Source organism: Glycine soja, chromosome 2 (genome assembly GCF_004193775.1).
Source record: "Glycine soja cultivar W05 chromosome 2, ASM419377v2, whole genome shotgun sequence".
Lineage (NCBI taxonomy): Eukaryota > Viridiplantae > Streptophyta > Magnoliopsida > Fabales > Fabaceae > Glycine > Glycine soja.
Window position 1 is genome coordinate 18,872,301 of NC_041003.1, and position 14,112 is coordinate 18,886,412.

The window sequence follows — 14,112 nt, forward strand, 5'->3', positions numbered from 1 at the left end:
GAATCACTAAAAAAAAAGGCAGGGGGGTGTACTTAGTAAAAATGGGGGTGCAAATAGCAACCAGGCCCACTTGGGCCCTCCAGAAGATTCCTCCAGAAGGTTGTTGCTTCTGGAGGAAGCAACCCTGCTCGCCTGGGCGAGCTGGGTGGCAAGATTCTCCCCAATTTTCTATAAATAGGGGGAGAAGTGAAGTGAAAAATGGTTCAGCCCCTTAGGCACTTCTCTCTCTTTCGAATTTGCTTGGAAAAATTGTTTCCGTGAAGAAAATCCAAGCCGAGGCACTTTCGAAATGTTTCCGTAACGTTTCCGTGAGGAATTTCGCAAAGGTTTTGACCGTTCTTCGACGTTCTTCATTCGTTCTTCATCGTTCTTCGATCTTCAACGGGTAAGTACCTCGAACCAAACTTTTCGATTCATTCTATGTACCCGTGGTGGTCCACATTGTGTTTCGTGTATTTTTATTCTCGTTTCATTTACTTTTTATACCCCCTTTTGACGTGCTTAAGCCATTTTATTTAAGTCATTTCTCGCTTAACCTAAAAATAAAATAAATTTTCACCGATCGTTTGAATTGTATTATCCGTTAAACTTCGGTTAAAATGAATTCCGACCGTTCAGTCGTGCCGTAACCACGTTGGAAATCAAAAAAAGAGGTAAAATAACAATATAATAATAAAAAAACGTCTTTTATTAAAATAAAGCGGAAAATCAATCGGACGTTTTCTCTTTGGGATTTCTCATTCTTAATTGAATTGACTAATAACTAAAGTGAAACTAAGGCTAAAATCAATTCGCCTAGTCAAGCTCGTCCATAAAAATAGGTTTTTGAAGTTTGTCATTTCAATTTCTTACTAAGTAAAATAGATCATTTTCAAGGTCCAACGCCTTAAAATGATCACCTTTTAAGTAAACAAGAATCACTTGATAAAAAAGAACTACGTAGGTCTGATTTCCTCATCGCAATTGAGGAATACGTAGGAGCAAAGGGAGACACCCTTGTCGACCACAAAAAGAGAAAAAATATAAAAAGGGTATAAAGGATATAAAGACATAAAAAGGGAACATAAAAATCAAGGTCATGTTTGCACATTCGATTAAAGGTTGCCGTCTCTTATGACGGACGTGTGGGGTGCTAATACCTTCCCCGTGCGTAAATACAACTCCCGAACCTTTTCATTTAAAGTTCGTAGATCGCGTCTTTTCCGGTTTTTCCGACGTTTTCCTCAAATAAACGTTGGTGGCGACTCCACGCGTATTCCTTTCGTGGAACACGCATCCCGCGAGTCACGCGTCGCCCTCCCGCCGAAGGGTAGGTTGCGACACACTGCTAGTTTTATTTTTGGGTAGTTGGTTTGCTTATTCTTAAGCATATGGAACAGTTTAACTTGATTTTGATGATATGGCAGTGAAGCACTTTTATTGATTTGTGAAAATGGTTGTATGCTTTTATTTTGAATTGAATGCATTATTGTGATGGAGTTTGTGTTCCTTTTCATGAGTTTGAACAAGTGTGTATGTTAGACAAAGAAAGAACAAGAATGTGAACTTGCAATTAGAATTGTTAGTCATTAGACATATTGATTGAGAAAGAAAAGCTTGAACCAAAACCGGTGAGAGTGTGATCTTACACTGTGAGTGAACGAGTAGTTGTGAGTAATAATCTTCGCATGAATCTCTAAATTTTAGAATGAAATGTATAAATGAGGACATGATGAAGGCCATGATTATGCATATACAAGCCTTTTGACCAAAAAGCTTACCTTGAATGATAATTGTATCCTTTGCACCCTTTATGAGCTGAATGATTTTGTCAAAAATTTGAACCCTGAACTTAAATAATTATCTCCAGATACCATGTTTAGATTCTAGGAGAGCATATGGTTCAAAGAAAATTTACCCCAAATTTGGGGGAGTGGAACTAATTGGGATGCAAAGAAAGAGATAAGGCATCAACACACACAACACATAAGTTATATGTTTAAAAAAAAAGAGAAGAAGAAAGAAAAAGAAAGCAAAAAAAGGAAAGGTGTGATGATGTAATAAGGTCAAAAGCAAATGAAAGTGAAAAGCTAATGAGCAAGCTAAGCACATGAAAAAGATCACTTGGATAAGTCTAGGATTTGTGTTCTCTTAGAATCTAAGCCTTTGAATGCTAGAAAAACCAATGAATTTTTGAAGCCAAGCCTCACTACAAGCTTGGGAAAGTCCTTTTGATACTATTTATACATTTTTGACTTTATGGCATGAGATGAAGTGCAAAGATTGGACCTCTTGCTAGTTGTTACTAATGAATAGCTTAAACCCTTGTGCTTGAGTGAAACAGTAGCCGTGAGACTGTGGTTTAAGCTACTTTCCTTAATATTTGTCTTATGATTAACTTCATCTAATGATACAGCTTACATTTTATTCTTCTCTTTGAAAGCTGCATATTTTGTGAAAGACAAGTGATGAGTACATAATGCTTCATTTTTTTATCATGCAATCAGTAATTTTTGCTGCATACACCTTTGTTGATGATCACTGCATGTTATTGTCACTTGAGGACAACTAAGTTGTTCTCTTTTTGCTTGAGGACAAGCAAAATTGTAAATTTGGGGGAGTTGTTAGTCGATGAATACGACTAACTTTTATGTATAAAACCTGTGTAAATTGTATGAAACTTCCGCAGTTTATGGTTATTTTGTAGTGTTACAAGTACTTTCAGTTAAATATAGGTAACAAATACTTAGTACTTCCATTTTGTGTGTTTAATAATCATTTTCTCTCAATTTCAGGTTAATTAGGCGACTTTGAAAAGTGTTGTTTTTCACCTTCTCACTAAGCCAATATGTTGGCTTAGCGAGCATCCGCTAAGCGCAACATTTATTGGCTAAGCGCGAGGAAGAATATGGAAGAAGATGAGTTGTACAAGTTCGCTGAGCACACCGCTTCATCTCACTAAGCGCACCGCTTCAGTCCATTCGTTGAGCAAGAAACGCATGCGCTAAGCCGAAATTCACTAATGTATGCTAAGCTGTTTAGAATTGCGCTAAACGGACAAGCATGAACAAGGCCACCTATTTAAGCCTGAAATCAGATTTTGTGAAGAGAGTTTGTGCTGAAAGCTGAAGCTTTGCATTTCTAGTGATTCTAGAGAGAGAAAGATCCAGTTTCCAGAGAGTTTTGAGATATGTTGCTGTGTGAAGATCTGCAGAGGCCATAGCTTGAAGAGGATGTTGTTTTGAGAGCTTGAGATGAGTTTGTGAGTAGTTGTGAGATCCTAGAGGTGAATGAGACATCCTCACCACTTCTATTTTTGGAATCTTTCATCTTGCTCTTCTCTTTGTTGTAAATGAGGCTTCCTGGTTATGGAAAGATAAAATCCTCTGTTGGATCTTCCCGGTAGGTACTTGATGTAAATATCTTTCTATCTATTTAATGATGTTTTGTGTGTTCTCTGTGCTATCAGCTTTTCATTCTAGTATGCCTTTACCTTGATCACGTAGATGCATGCTTTGTTAGGGTCATTCAAGAGTGGAAACTCTTCTGATTCTGATGACATTGATAGGACAGGGCTAAGTTGTTGTACTATCACGAGGAATCGGGGTACGATAATTTAATTGTAATATGTTTGTCTTAATGCGGTCCTGGTTGAGTTTAGTCCAACAAGAGGAATCTGAGGACGATGCTTGATCAGGATTAGGCTAAATTATCATGAGGAATCGGTGTTTAGCATCTCAAGGGACACTATAGGAACACATGAGTATTGTTAGATAGAGAATATCCTTTTAGCATCAAGCACCTATTAGGAAGACCAACGCGTTTTGTACTTGTTTTTACACATCATTTCTCTTGCGTGATTTTTGTTTTTGCATAGATAGTTTACATACCTGTTCACTGAAATAGCTTACCAAGTGTCTTACCCTAATTTCGTCTGGGGACCAATGTTTGGTGGCATGCAACCTTCGCATGACCGCCTCGAGGTACTTAACACCCATCGTTAGGTAATCCGTAAAGTTTCGTGACATTCCGGAAGTCGAAAAGAAGCATTGTTGCACAATCCGTAAAGTTTCGTAACATTCTGGAAGTCAAAAAAAGCATTGTTGCGTAATCCGTAAAGTTTCGCAACATTCCGGAAAGAAAATGGGTGTCGTTACATAATTCGTAAAGTTCCGTAACGTTTTGGAAAGGAATCAGCAAAAAACACAAAAGGGGTGTATTTAGTAAAAAGGGGGGTGCAAATAGCAACCAGGCCCACTTGGGCCTTCCAAGGAGTTCCAACAGAAGGCGGTGCCTTCTGGTGGAAGCAACCCAGCTCGCCTGGGCGAGCTGGGCGGCAACCACCTCCCTCTTTTCTCCTATAAATAGGGGAAAGAGGGCAGAGTAAATGGTTCACCCCTTCTGGTATTTTAGGATTCTCTCGAAATTAGTGAGGAAAATTGTTGCCGTGGAAAAAATCCAAGCCGAGGTGCTTCCGTAACGCTTCCGAGACGTTTCCGTGAGCGATTTCGTGAAGATTCTTCACCATTCATCATTGTTCTTCATGGTTCTTCGGTCTTCAACCGGTAAGTTCCCAAAATCGAATCTTTCAATTCATTCTATGCAACCTTAGTGGTTCCCACTTGTTTCGCGTATATTATTTTCATTTTGTTTGTTTTTCGTACCCCCTTTTAACGTGCTTTAACCATTTATTTAAGCCGTTTTCTCACCTAATAAATAATAAAATGAATTTCAACCAATCATTTGTGTTGTAATGTTGTTTAATCACTGTTAAAATAAAATCCAACCGATCATTCACGCTGTAACCACGGTTAAACCAAGAAAAGGAAAAATAATAATAAAATAATCAAAATATCTTGAAAAATAATAATAAAATAATCACAATATTTTTGAATAAAATAACCAAAAAAATCAATCGAACGTTTTTCTTTGGAAGTTTCCTTGAATGAATTGACTAATAACCAAAGTGAAACTAAGGCTAAAATCAACTCACAAATGAAGCTTTGTCCGCAAAAATCACTAAAGACCGCTTTAAGGTCCAACACCTTAAACGGTCCTCTTTGCTTTTATCGGTTAACATGGACCGTTCAAAAGCATAAAATCAACATGTAACTTTACCGCTTTTGCAAGAACTACGTAGGTCTGATTTCCTCATCGCAATGGAGGATATGTAGGAGCAAAAGCCCCACTTTTGTTGACCAAAAACAAGAGATCGTTAATGGTCCAACGCCTTAACGTTTCTTTCCTATAAAAAATAAGAGATCGTTAATGGTCCAACGCCTTAAATGACTTTTGCGTGGTTAAAATCGATCTTACGGAAAAAGATCAAAACAACTTAACCAACGTTTAGTTCTTAAAGTACTACGTAGGTCTAATTTCCTCATCGCAATTGAGGATACGTAGGAGCGAGGGAAACACCCTTGTCGACCACAAAAAGATAAAAAATACAAAAAAACATAAAAACATAAAAACATAAAAAAGAGAAAATAAAAAAAAATCGAAGACATGATATTGCACACTTGGTTAAAGGCTGTCGTCCTTTGTGACGGACGCGTGGGGTGCTAATACCTTCCCCGTGCGTAAAAATAACTCCCAAACCTTTCACACTTAAAGTTCGTAGACCACACCTTTCTGGTTTTTCCGACATTTTCCTCAAATAAACGTTGGTGGCGACTCCGCGCATTTTCCTTTCTTGGAAGACACACCCGTGAGCCCTCGCGTCGCCCGCCCGCCGAAGGGTAGGTTGTGGCAGTTGGCGACTCCACTAGGGAGTGTTTTTAGAGAGTTAGGCCTATCAATCTTTTGTGCAAAAGTTGTGTTTTCCCTTTCATCAGTTTCCCTTTTCCTTTATGTTCTTGTATAAACTTCTTCGATGTTGTATGTGTGTTTTAATGTATGCATGAGTTAAATATGTATTCATTTGATGCACACAACACCAACACTTTTTGCACACACGATGAGTTGAAAAGGGGCCCTATACCTGGGTCCATGGGAACATAAGGAGTAGAGGTGAATCAGTGGTCATGTTGGGTCTCCGACTTGCTTGATAACAGTGAACCCTCATCTAGAGTTTTTCTCTTTGATAACATATTGTTGCTGGTAGTCCCTAGTGCCGCAATATGTTTTTCGAAGGGAGTAATATCTCTAGAAACCATTTAGGGAGATATGACAAACTTGGGAGTTAACACTAAAAGCCTTGTAGTTCCTCCCGTTTAGGTCCCTAAAGTAGAGGAACGAAGCAAACACGCCGCGTTCCTTTTTAACATTGCCATGCATATAACCTAAAATGTCATGTACGCCTTCGCTGTGTGATTATTTGAGGATATTGCCATGCTGTGTACATCTCCTTGTTACCCTTCCCCCTTTTTCGTATCTGCATCATGTCATCATGCACGGGTTGCGTCTTAATCCCCTCACTTTGTCACGAGAAGACGGAAGGTCTGTGTCACCTTCTTAAATGCATGCATCGGGCGCTATGCTGCCCGAATGTTGTATTTAAGAAAGAGATAATCACTCGGGCTCTCGTATCCGTAAAATGCATCTGTGCCATACGCATTTCTTCGTGCATTCATCCATTTCTTCTATGATAGATGTCGAAGTCTTGATTTGTGCTGGTTTTTATTCCACTTTAGTATGAACATGGGATTGAGCCAGGCGCCTTCGCTTAAAAAGAGGTTCTATCAAGTCAAGATCAAGAGCCTAGGAGTCGCCAGTCTGAAAGAGTTAGGATAGTTGATGGGTCAGCTCCAGCAACAAGCCTTTCGCAAAGCTTATGGTAAGATCTGGGACCTAACCATGGCAGAGGTCTCCACGGAGGCCATTGTCTCCCTCGCCCAATATTATGACCAGCCTTTGAGGTGCTTCACCTTAGGGGACTTCCAGTTAACACCCACGTGGAAGAGTTTGAAGAGATCTTGGGATGCCCTCTGGGAGGAAGGAAACCATATCTCTTCTCGAGATTCTATCCCTCCTTAGCTAGAATTTCTAAAATAGTCAAAATCTCGACACAGGAATTGGACCGCGGGAAGCAAGTCAAAAATGGGGTGGTTGGGGTACCGAGGAAATTTTTGGAATCAAAGGCGAGAGTCTTGGCAAGTCTAGACAAATGGGCCCCGTTCATGGACATCCTGGCACTTTTGATCTTCGGGGTGGTCCTCTTTCCAAATGTGGATGGATTGGTGGACTGGGCAGCGATTGATGCTTTTCTCGCCTTTTACGACCGCAAGGAAAGCCCGGTTGTCGCTATCTTAGCCGATCTATATGACACATTCGACCGAAGATGTGAGAAGAACAATGCAAGGATCATTTGTTGTACACCAGTTCTCTATATATGGTTGGTTTCACACTTCTTTTGCCAAGAGATGAGACACGTTTGCCCGCTAGAAGGCCACCGCTCATGCACCGAGAAAAAAGAGGCAAACTGGGACCGACTCTTAGCGAGCAAAGAAGGAGCGCCTGTCAATTGGTTCCCCCGATGGAAGGAAGGAAGAACCGAGATTCTTATTTCGTGTGGGAAATTTCCAAATGTTCCCTTGATTGGGACAAGGGGTTGCATCAATTACAATCTCGTCCTCGCTATAAGACAACTTGGTTACCCTAGGAGAGGGGTGCCATTAGAGGAAGGCCTCATACCTTTTATTACACGAGGTTTCGATAGCACCAACGCGGGGGTGCTTCAGAAGGTCCACAAGGCATGGGAAATGTCGCAAAGGAAGGACAAGGAACTTAAGTGGAGTAGCAATGGGCCCATCGGCGATTACCATAGGTGGTTGAAACGCACAAGATCTAGATTGGCTCTTGAGTTTGAGGACCACTAAGGGGATGGAGGTTGAAACTCTGGAAGAAGATGAAGAGGTGCAGGCCCTCAAGACAGAACTTGAGAAAGCCCAAATAGTCAAAGAAAAGTTCAAGTCAGCAGCTGTTAGGATCCGAAAGGAGAACGCCAAACTGAGAGGCGTCAATATAGCCACCACCAAGGCCTTGGAGCAAGAAACCAAGAGGGCCCGTAAGGAAGAACATGGCCGAAACAAATTCCGAGGGGCTCTGTGGGGCAGTAACAGTGAGCTTAAGCTCCGAAGAGAAGAAAGGGACCAATCGCGAGTAGACAGTTTGATTCTGAAGGATGAATTGAGGGTTTGCCTAAGGTCCAAGAGGAGTTTGTCTTAGCGGTTATGCGAGACCGAAACAAACATGTTAGCCATCATTGGCAAGTACCAAGAAGAATTAAATCTAGCCACAGCCCATGAGCACAAAGTGGCAGACGAATACGCCCGAGTGTACGCGGAAAAGGAGGCTAGAGGAAGGGTGATTGACTCGTTACATCAAGAAGCAACGATGTGGATCGACCGGTTTGCTCTTACTTTGAACGGGAGTCAAGAACTTCCCCAATTGCTGGCAAAGGCCAAAGCTATGGCAGACACCTACTCCGCCCCCGAGGAGATCCATGGGCTCCTCCGCTATTGTCAGCACATGATAGACTTGATGGCCCATATAATTAAGAGTCGTTAGGGAGTTTATATTGTCACTCAGATCTTGACTAGTTATAACTTTCTGAATAAAATGAGTTTATCCCGTGATTTTACTGCAAAAAAATAGTGCGAATTAGATCACTCCCACATTCCATCTCTAGTATACATTCATTTCTCATTACATACTCCTCACATTTGGTCTTTTTAGGAAAGACGCCATAACTAAACGCACCCCAAGGCATCCCTATCGCACCAGATCCAAATCTAGGACGATGGGTGACCTAGAGGAAGTACAGGAACAGATGAAAGCCGACATGTCGGCTTTGAAAGAACAAATGGCTTCCATGATGGATGCCATGCTGGGAATGAAACAACTAATGGAGAGTAACGCGGCCACCACTGCCGTTGTTAGTTCGGCTGCCGAAGCAGAGCCGACTCTCCCAACTGTCGTGCACCACCCTATTCCAAACATGGTGGGATGAGAGAGAAGCATACCGGGGCACATCAGCAACCCGCATCCGGGGTACAGCCGAGGAACTTACCCCTACGATTTACCACCTAATTACACACCACCAGTCATACGTGACGACGCGGGTCATGTTCCTCCCCTCATCCTCGATGGGGAGCCTCCTCAACATCCTGACGAGGTCCACGAGGATCATCGAGAGCATGCTCAGGGAGACGTCGACTCCTACTCCCCATTTCCTGCCGAGGGACCGGCGCCCAACACACTACCTCAACCCAACATCACGGGAGAACCTTGAAACCACCCAACGCAGCCAATGTTTTTGTCCGCGGGAGGGCCACCCCAGGTAGCAGAAGGAAAGGGGAAACTCGATCTCATTGAAGAAAGATTGAGGGCTATTGAAGGGTTTGGTGATTATCCATTCACAGACATGACCGACCTATGCCTGGTACCGAACGTTGTCATCCCTCCGAAGTTCAAAGTACCTGACTTCGATAGGTACAAAGGAACGAGTTGTCCTAGGAATCACCTAAAAATGTACTGTCGCAAGATGGGTGCATATTCCAGGGACGAGAAGTTATTGATGCATTTCTTTCAAGATAGCTTAGCCAGGGCAGCGGTCATCTGGTACACTAATCTAGAAGCTTCCTGCATCCGCACCTGGAAGGATCTGATTATCGCCATCCTTAGGCAGTATTAGTACAACTCTAACATGGCTCCCGATTGGACTCAACTGCAAAACATGGTTAAATGGGAAAGCGAGTCCTTTAAAGAATACGCTCAGCGGTTGAGGGACCTGGCAGTGCAAGTAGCCCCTCCCATAGTCAAGAGGGAAATGGTTACTATGATGGTGGATACCTTGCCTGTATTTTACAATGAGAAATTAGTGGGCTACATGCCTTCCAGCTTCACGGACTTGGTCTTTGCCAGAGAAAGGATTGAGGTGGGTTTGAAGAGGGGAAAGTTTGATTACGTCTCCCCGATAGGTGCCAACAGTAGGAAGACCGAAATAGATGGGGCAAAGAGGAAAGAGGAAGATGCCCATATCGTCACTTCAACCCCTGCATGGCCTAAGCCACCGCAAACCCCCCACGGTACCCACCAATATGCACAACATCACCCGAGGTTTTCGGCTCGCGCCGAGGCCTCTTCCGATACAGCACTCACCCAACCAAGGGCGCCCACACCCCCACAGGGGGGAGCTCTTCGGGCTTCGGCTCCGACTCAGCCTCACCCGCCCGACAACGCTCACTTTGGCACAAACACGACAAGGAACTTTTCGCCAAGGCCGGAACAGATTTTCGCCCCGATCCCAATGACATATAGGGAACTCTTGCCATCTCTCATCGCCAACCAATTGGCCGTGGTGGTCCCGGGAAAGATCTTCCAGTCTCTGTTCCCAAAATGGTATAACCCTAGCGCGACCTGCGCATACCATGGGGGGACCCTAGGCCACTCGATCGAACAGTGTTTGGCCTTGAAAAGCAAGGTCCAAAGCTTGATAGAGGCTGAGTGGTTGACTTTTCAAGAGGATGGGCCCAACATAAAAACAAACCCGCTTGCCAATCATGGAGGGGGGGCGGTTAATGCCATCGAGGTGAGTAGGTCACACAGGCCCAAGCTTTTGAAGGACGTAACGACCCCCAGAAGGTTTATCTACAAAGCATTGCAAAAGGCGGGCATAATTCCCTGCGGCGGGTGCAAAGGAGATTCTTGCTTAATGCATCCAGGTGTACTCCATGACATGGAAACATGTTCGGCAGTGAAAGATCTATTACAACAGATGATAGACCAAGGCCGACTTGAGGTCGGCAGTAAGAGGGAGGAGGAACAACATGTATACATGCAGTCGGCAGATGAAGAAGGACCTAAAAAGCCTAAACCCTTGGTAATACACTTCACCAGGGACACGGCTCCTCAAAGACCTCAACACCCCTCAGCAGTGTCGGGCGGTAGATCTATTCCATTTCCTTACTAGAATAGCCGCACAGTTCTGTAGAGGTATGCCCCTCCGGGCGGTAGGAAGGAAGAAGCTACCAACATCAGCTCACTATCGGCCAAAGTGACCAATATCACCGGGCTGAGCGGCATAACCTGCAGCGGTCGCGTGTTCCGACGAAGGATCTTTCCAAGGAAAGAGAGGGCTGTGGCAAGAAGGAGGTATCACTCGAGGAGGTCGGCGAGTTCCTCTGCATTATCCAACAAAGCGAGTTTCAAGTCATTGAACAACTCAACAAGACCCTAGCTAGAGTCTCCCTTCTGGAACTGCTCATGAGCTCTAAGCCCCATCGAGCTTTATTAGTAAAGGTCTTGAACGAAGCTCACGTAGCCCAAGACATCTCCGTAGAAGGCTTTGGGGGAATCATCAATAACATCACAGCTAACAACTACCTCACCTTCGCTGAAGAGGAAATCCCCGCCGAGGGGAGAGGACATAACAGGGCTTTACATGTGTCAGTCAAATGCATGGAACACGTTATGGCCAAAGTACTCATCGACAACGGCTCGAGCTTGAACGTGATGCCCAAAAGCTCGTTGGAGAAATTGCCATTTAACGCTTCCCATATAAGGCCAAGTTCCATGGTGGTCCGTGCCTTCGACGGCAGTCGCCGAGAGGTAAGGGGAGAGACCAACCTCCCAATACAGATAGGGCCTCATTGATGGAAGCTTGCTTGTGGGGATTCTATGGAGGCTGGATCTTTGAGCTTCAATGAGGTCCTTTAATGGTGACTTTCCACCATGGAGATGCAGCGGAAGACAAAGGAGAAGAGGTGAGAGGAGGCGCCATCCACTAGGGAATAAGCCATAGAAGAAGGAGCTTCACCACCAAGATGAGCCTTGGATAAGAAGCTTGGAGAGGATGCTTCAATGGAGGAAAAGAAAGAGGGAGAGAAAGAGAGAGGGGGGGATCACGAAATTGAAGGAAGAAAAAGGGAGAGAAGTTGAACTTTGAGTTGTGTCTCACAAGACTCTCATTCATCAAAGTTACAACAAGTGTTACACATGCTTTTATTTATAGACTAGGTAGCTTCCTTGAGAAGATTTCTTGAGAAAACTTCCTTGAGAAGCTTCTTTGAGAAAACTTCCTTGAGATGCTAGAGCTTAGCTACACACACCCCTCTCATAACTAAGCTCACCTCCTTGAGAAGCTTCCTAAAGAAGCTAGAGCTTAGCTACACATACCTCTCTAATAGCTAAGCTCACCTCCTTGAGATGAGAAGTTAGAACTTATCTACACACCCCCTATAATAGCTAAGCTCACCCCCATGACAAAAAACACGAAAATACAAAAAAAAGTCCTTACTACAAAGACTACTCAAAATGCCCCGAAATACAAGGCTAAAACCCTATACTACTAGAATGGCCAAAATACAAGGCCCAAACCAAGGAAAAACCTATTCTAATATTTACAAAGATAAGCGGGCTCATACTTAGCCCATGGGCTCGAAATCTACCCTAAGGCTCATGAGAACCCTAGGGCCTACCCTTGGATCTCTAGCCCAATCTACTTGGAATCTTCTACCCAATCCCTTGCGGGATAGGATTGCATCATTCCCTCCACCTTGGAAAGGATTTGACCTCAAATCCCGAGGTTCTTCATACTCTGGGCTCCTTCCCTCAACACCTGTAAAAAGAACAAAAACATATGTATTAGTGGTGTTTGGTATGTTGAAGTAAGGTAAGGTCTGAAAACCCATTTCCTGGGCATCTTCCCATGAAAGAACATGGTTTCTCACCAACTCAATGAGTGGTGCTACAAGTATAGAAAAATATGGGACAAACCTTTTGTAAAAGTTTGTTAAGTCATGGAAGCCCCAAATTTTTCTTATACTTGGTGGAGTGGGCTACTCAGGAATGACCTTTATTCTCTTAGGGTTCATGGGAACCCCTTGATCACTATTTGAAAAATTAAGAAAAGTAACGCAATAAAACATACCTTTTTCTGTATTTTCATATTGATTATTCCTACCAAAAAGTATGACAAACCTAAGGTGTCCCATATGAGTACCTAAGTTTGTATTGAAACAAAAAATAAGAACAAACCTACCTAATGGGTCCCTATGTACACAAATCATGAAGATGTTGGGTGCATGAGTGATTTTACAAAAGAGTGTTGCACCACTCAAAACATTCATCATACCACCTATTTTAGGGACTTGGTGCGTAATAATACCTATTTTGGGCACCAACAAAGCACAAGGATTTAAGCTCTTGCGAACCAAACCCTCATCTAACAACTTCTTTACTTGAGGAATAAACTAAAGCCCAAGAGGTGTGGCAATGCTAGCAAGTGCCTTTTTACAAAAGAGAAAATGTGGAGGTTGTCTAAGAGGGAAAGTTTCTTTAATGTTTGTCTTTATTGTAAAATGAGTTTCCTTCTTAGCTAAACTCTTGGAGGAGACACTTACCTCCTTACACTTCTCTTTAACCACTAATTGTTGTCCTTCTTCTTGGGGGTAGATTTCTTCACTAGATTCTTCCCCTTTTGCTTTTTCACTTTCACTAGAGGAAGGTGAAGTAGTAGCCTCATCTTGGCTACTATAAATGTCTTGGCCCCTCATAATCATGGTTTTTGTGGTGGGGCATTGAGAAGTAATGTGTCCTCTTCCAAGACATTTAAAGCACTTTATAGAGCTAGTTTTCTCTTGCATACTAGCCTTAGGGGCTTGCTTTTCTATTGTCTTCCCCTTATCATCTTTGGGCTTAGAAGGTGTCACCCCTAAGATGCCTTGACCTTGGTCTTTCTTTGGATAAGAGTGAGAGCCATAAGATTTTGAAGTAGACTTCTTTTTAAGTTGTTGCTCTACCCTGATTTCCCAATCTAAGTTAGCCTCTACATTGTCCTTCCCATGGAAGTATGAGAGTTTAATGTTAGCCTCTTGAGGCTTTCTTTCCTTTTCTCTTCTATGGGAGTGAGGTCTAAGATGTGACCTATGCCTTCCTTCGTAATAGTCACGAAGTTCTTCACTTAGGCTTTTGCAAGAGTTATGACTACTATCGGAGGCATGTTTTTCTCTTTTCATTTCTTTCATTATTTTTCTTGTTTCTTCCTCTCTTATTTTCTTTCTTTCATCTTGACTTATTTCTTCCACTCTTTTTTTTCCTTTTTCTTTTCTCTCTTGTTTTTCTTTCCATAACTTGAAGGAACTCAACTCATCTAAGATCCTAGATAAAGGGTCTTTATGACTAGTACCCTTG

General features: G+C 42.8%; 1 protein-coding gene across 1 annotated transcript; it reads left to right on the forward strand.

The window, feature by feature from the left end:
- The first annotated feature begins 9,625 nt into the window (after window positions 1-9,625).
- On the forward strand, window positions 9,626-10,891 carry LOC114373483. Its single transcript, XM_028330950.1, has one exon. The coding sequence runs from the start codon at window positions 9,626-9,628 to the stop codon at window positions 10,889-10,891; it is 1,266 nt and encodes a 421-aa protein (XP_028186751.1).
- The last annotated feature ends 3,221 nt before the right edge of the window (window positions 10,892-14,112 follow it).

Excerpts from the sequence above, each read along its gene's own strand:
- LOC114373483 (XM_028330950.1), top strand. The coding sequence starts at position 9,626 with ATGGCTCCCGATTGGACTCAACTGCAAAACATGGTTAAATGGGAAAGC.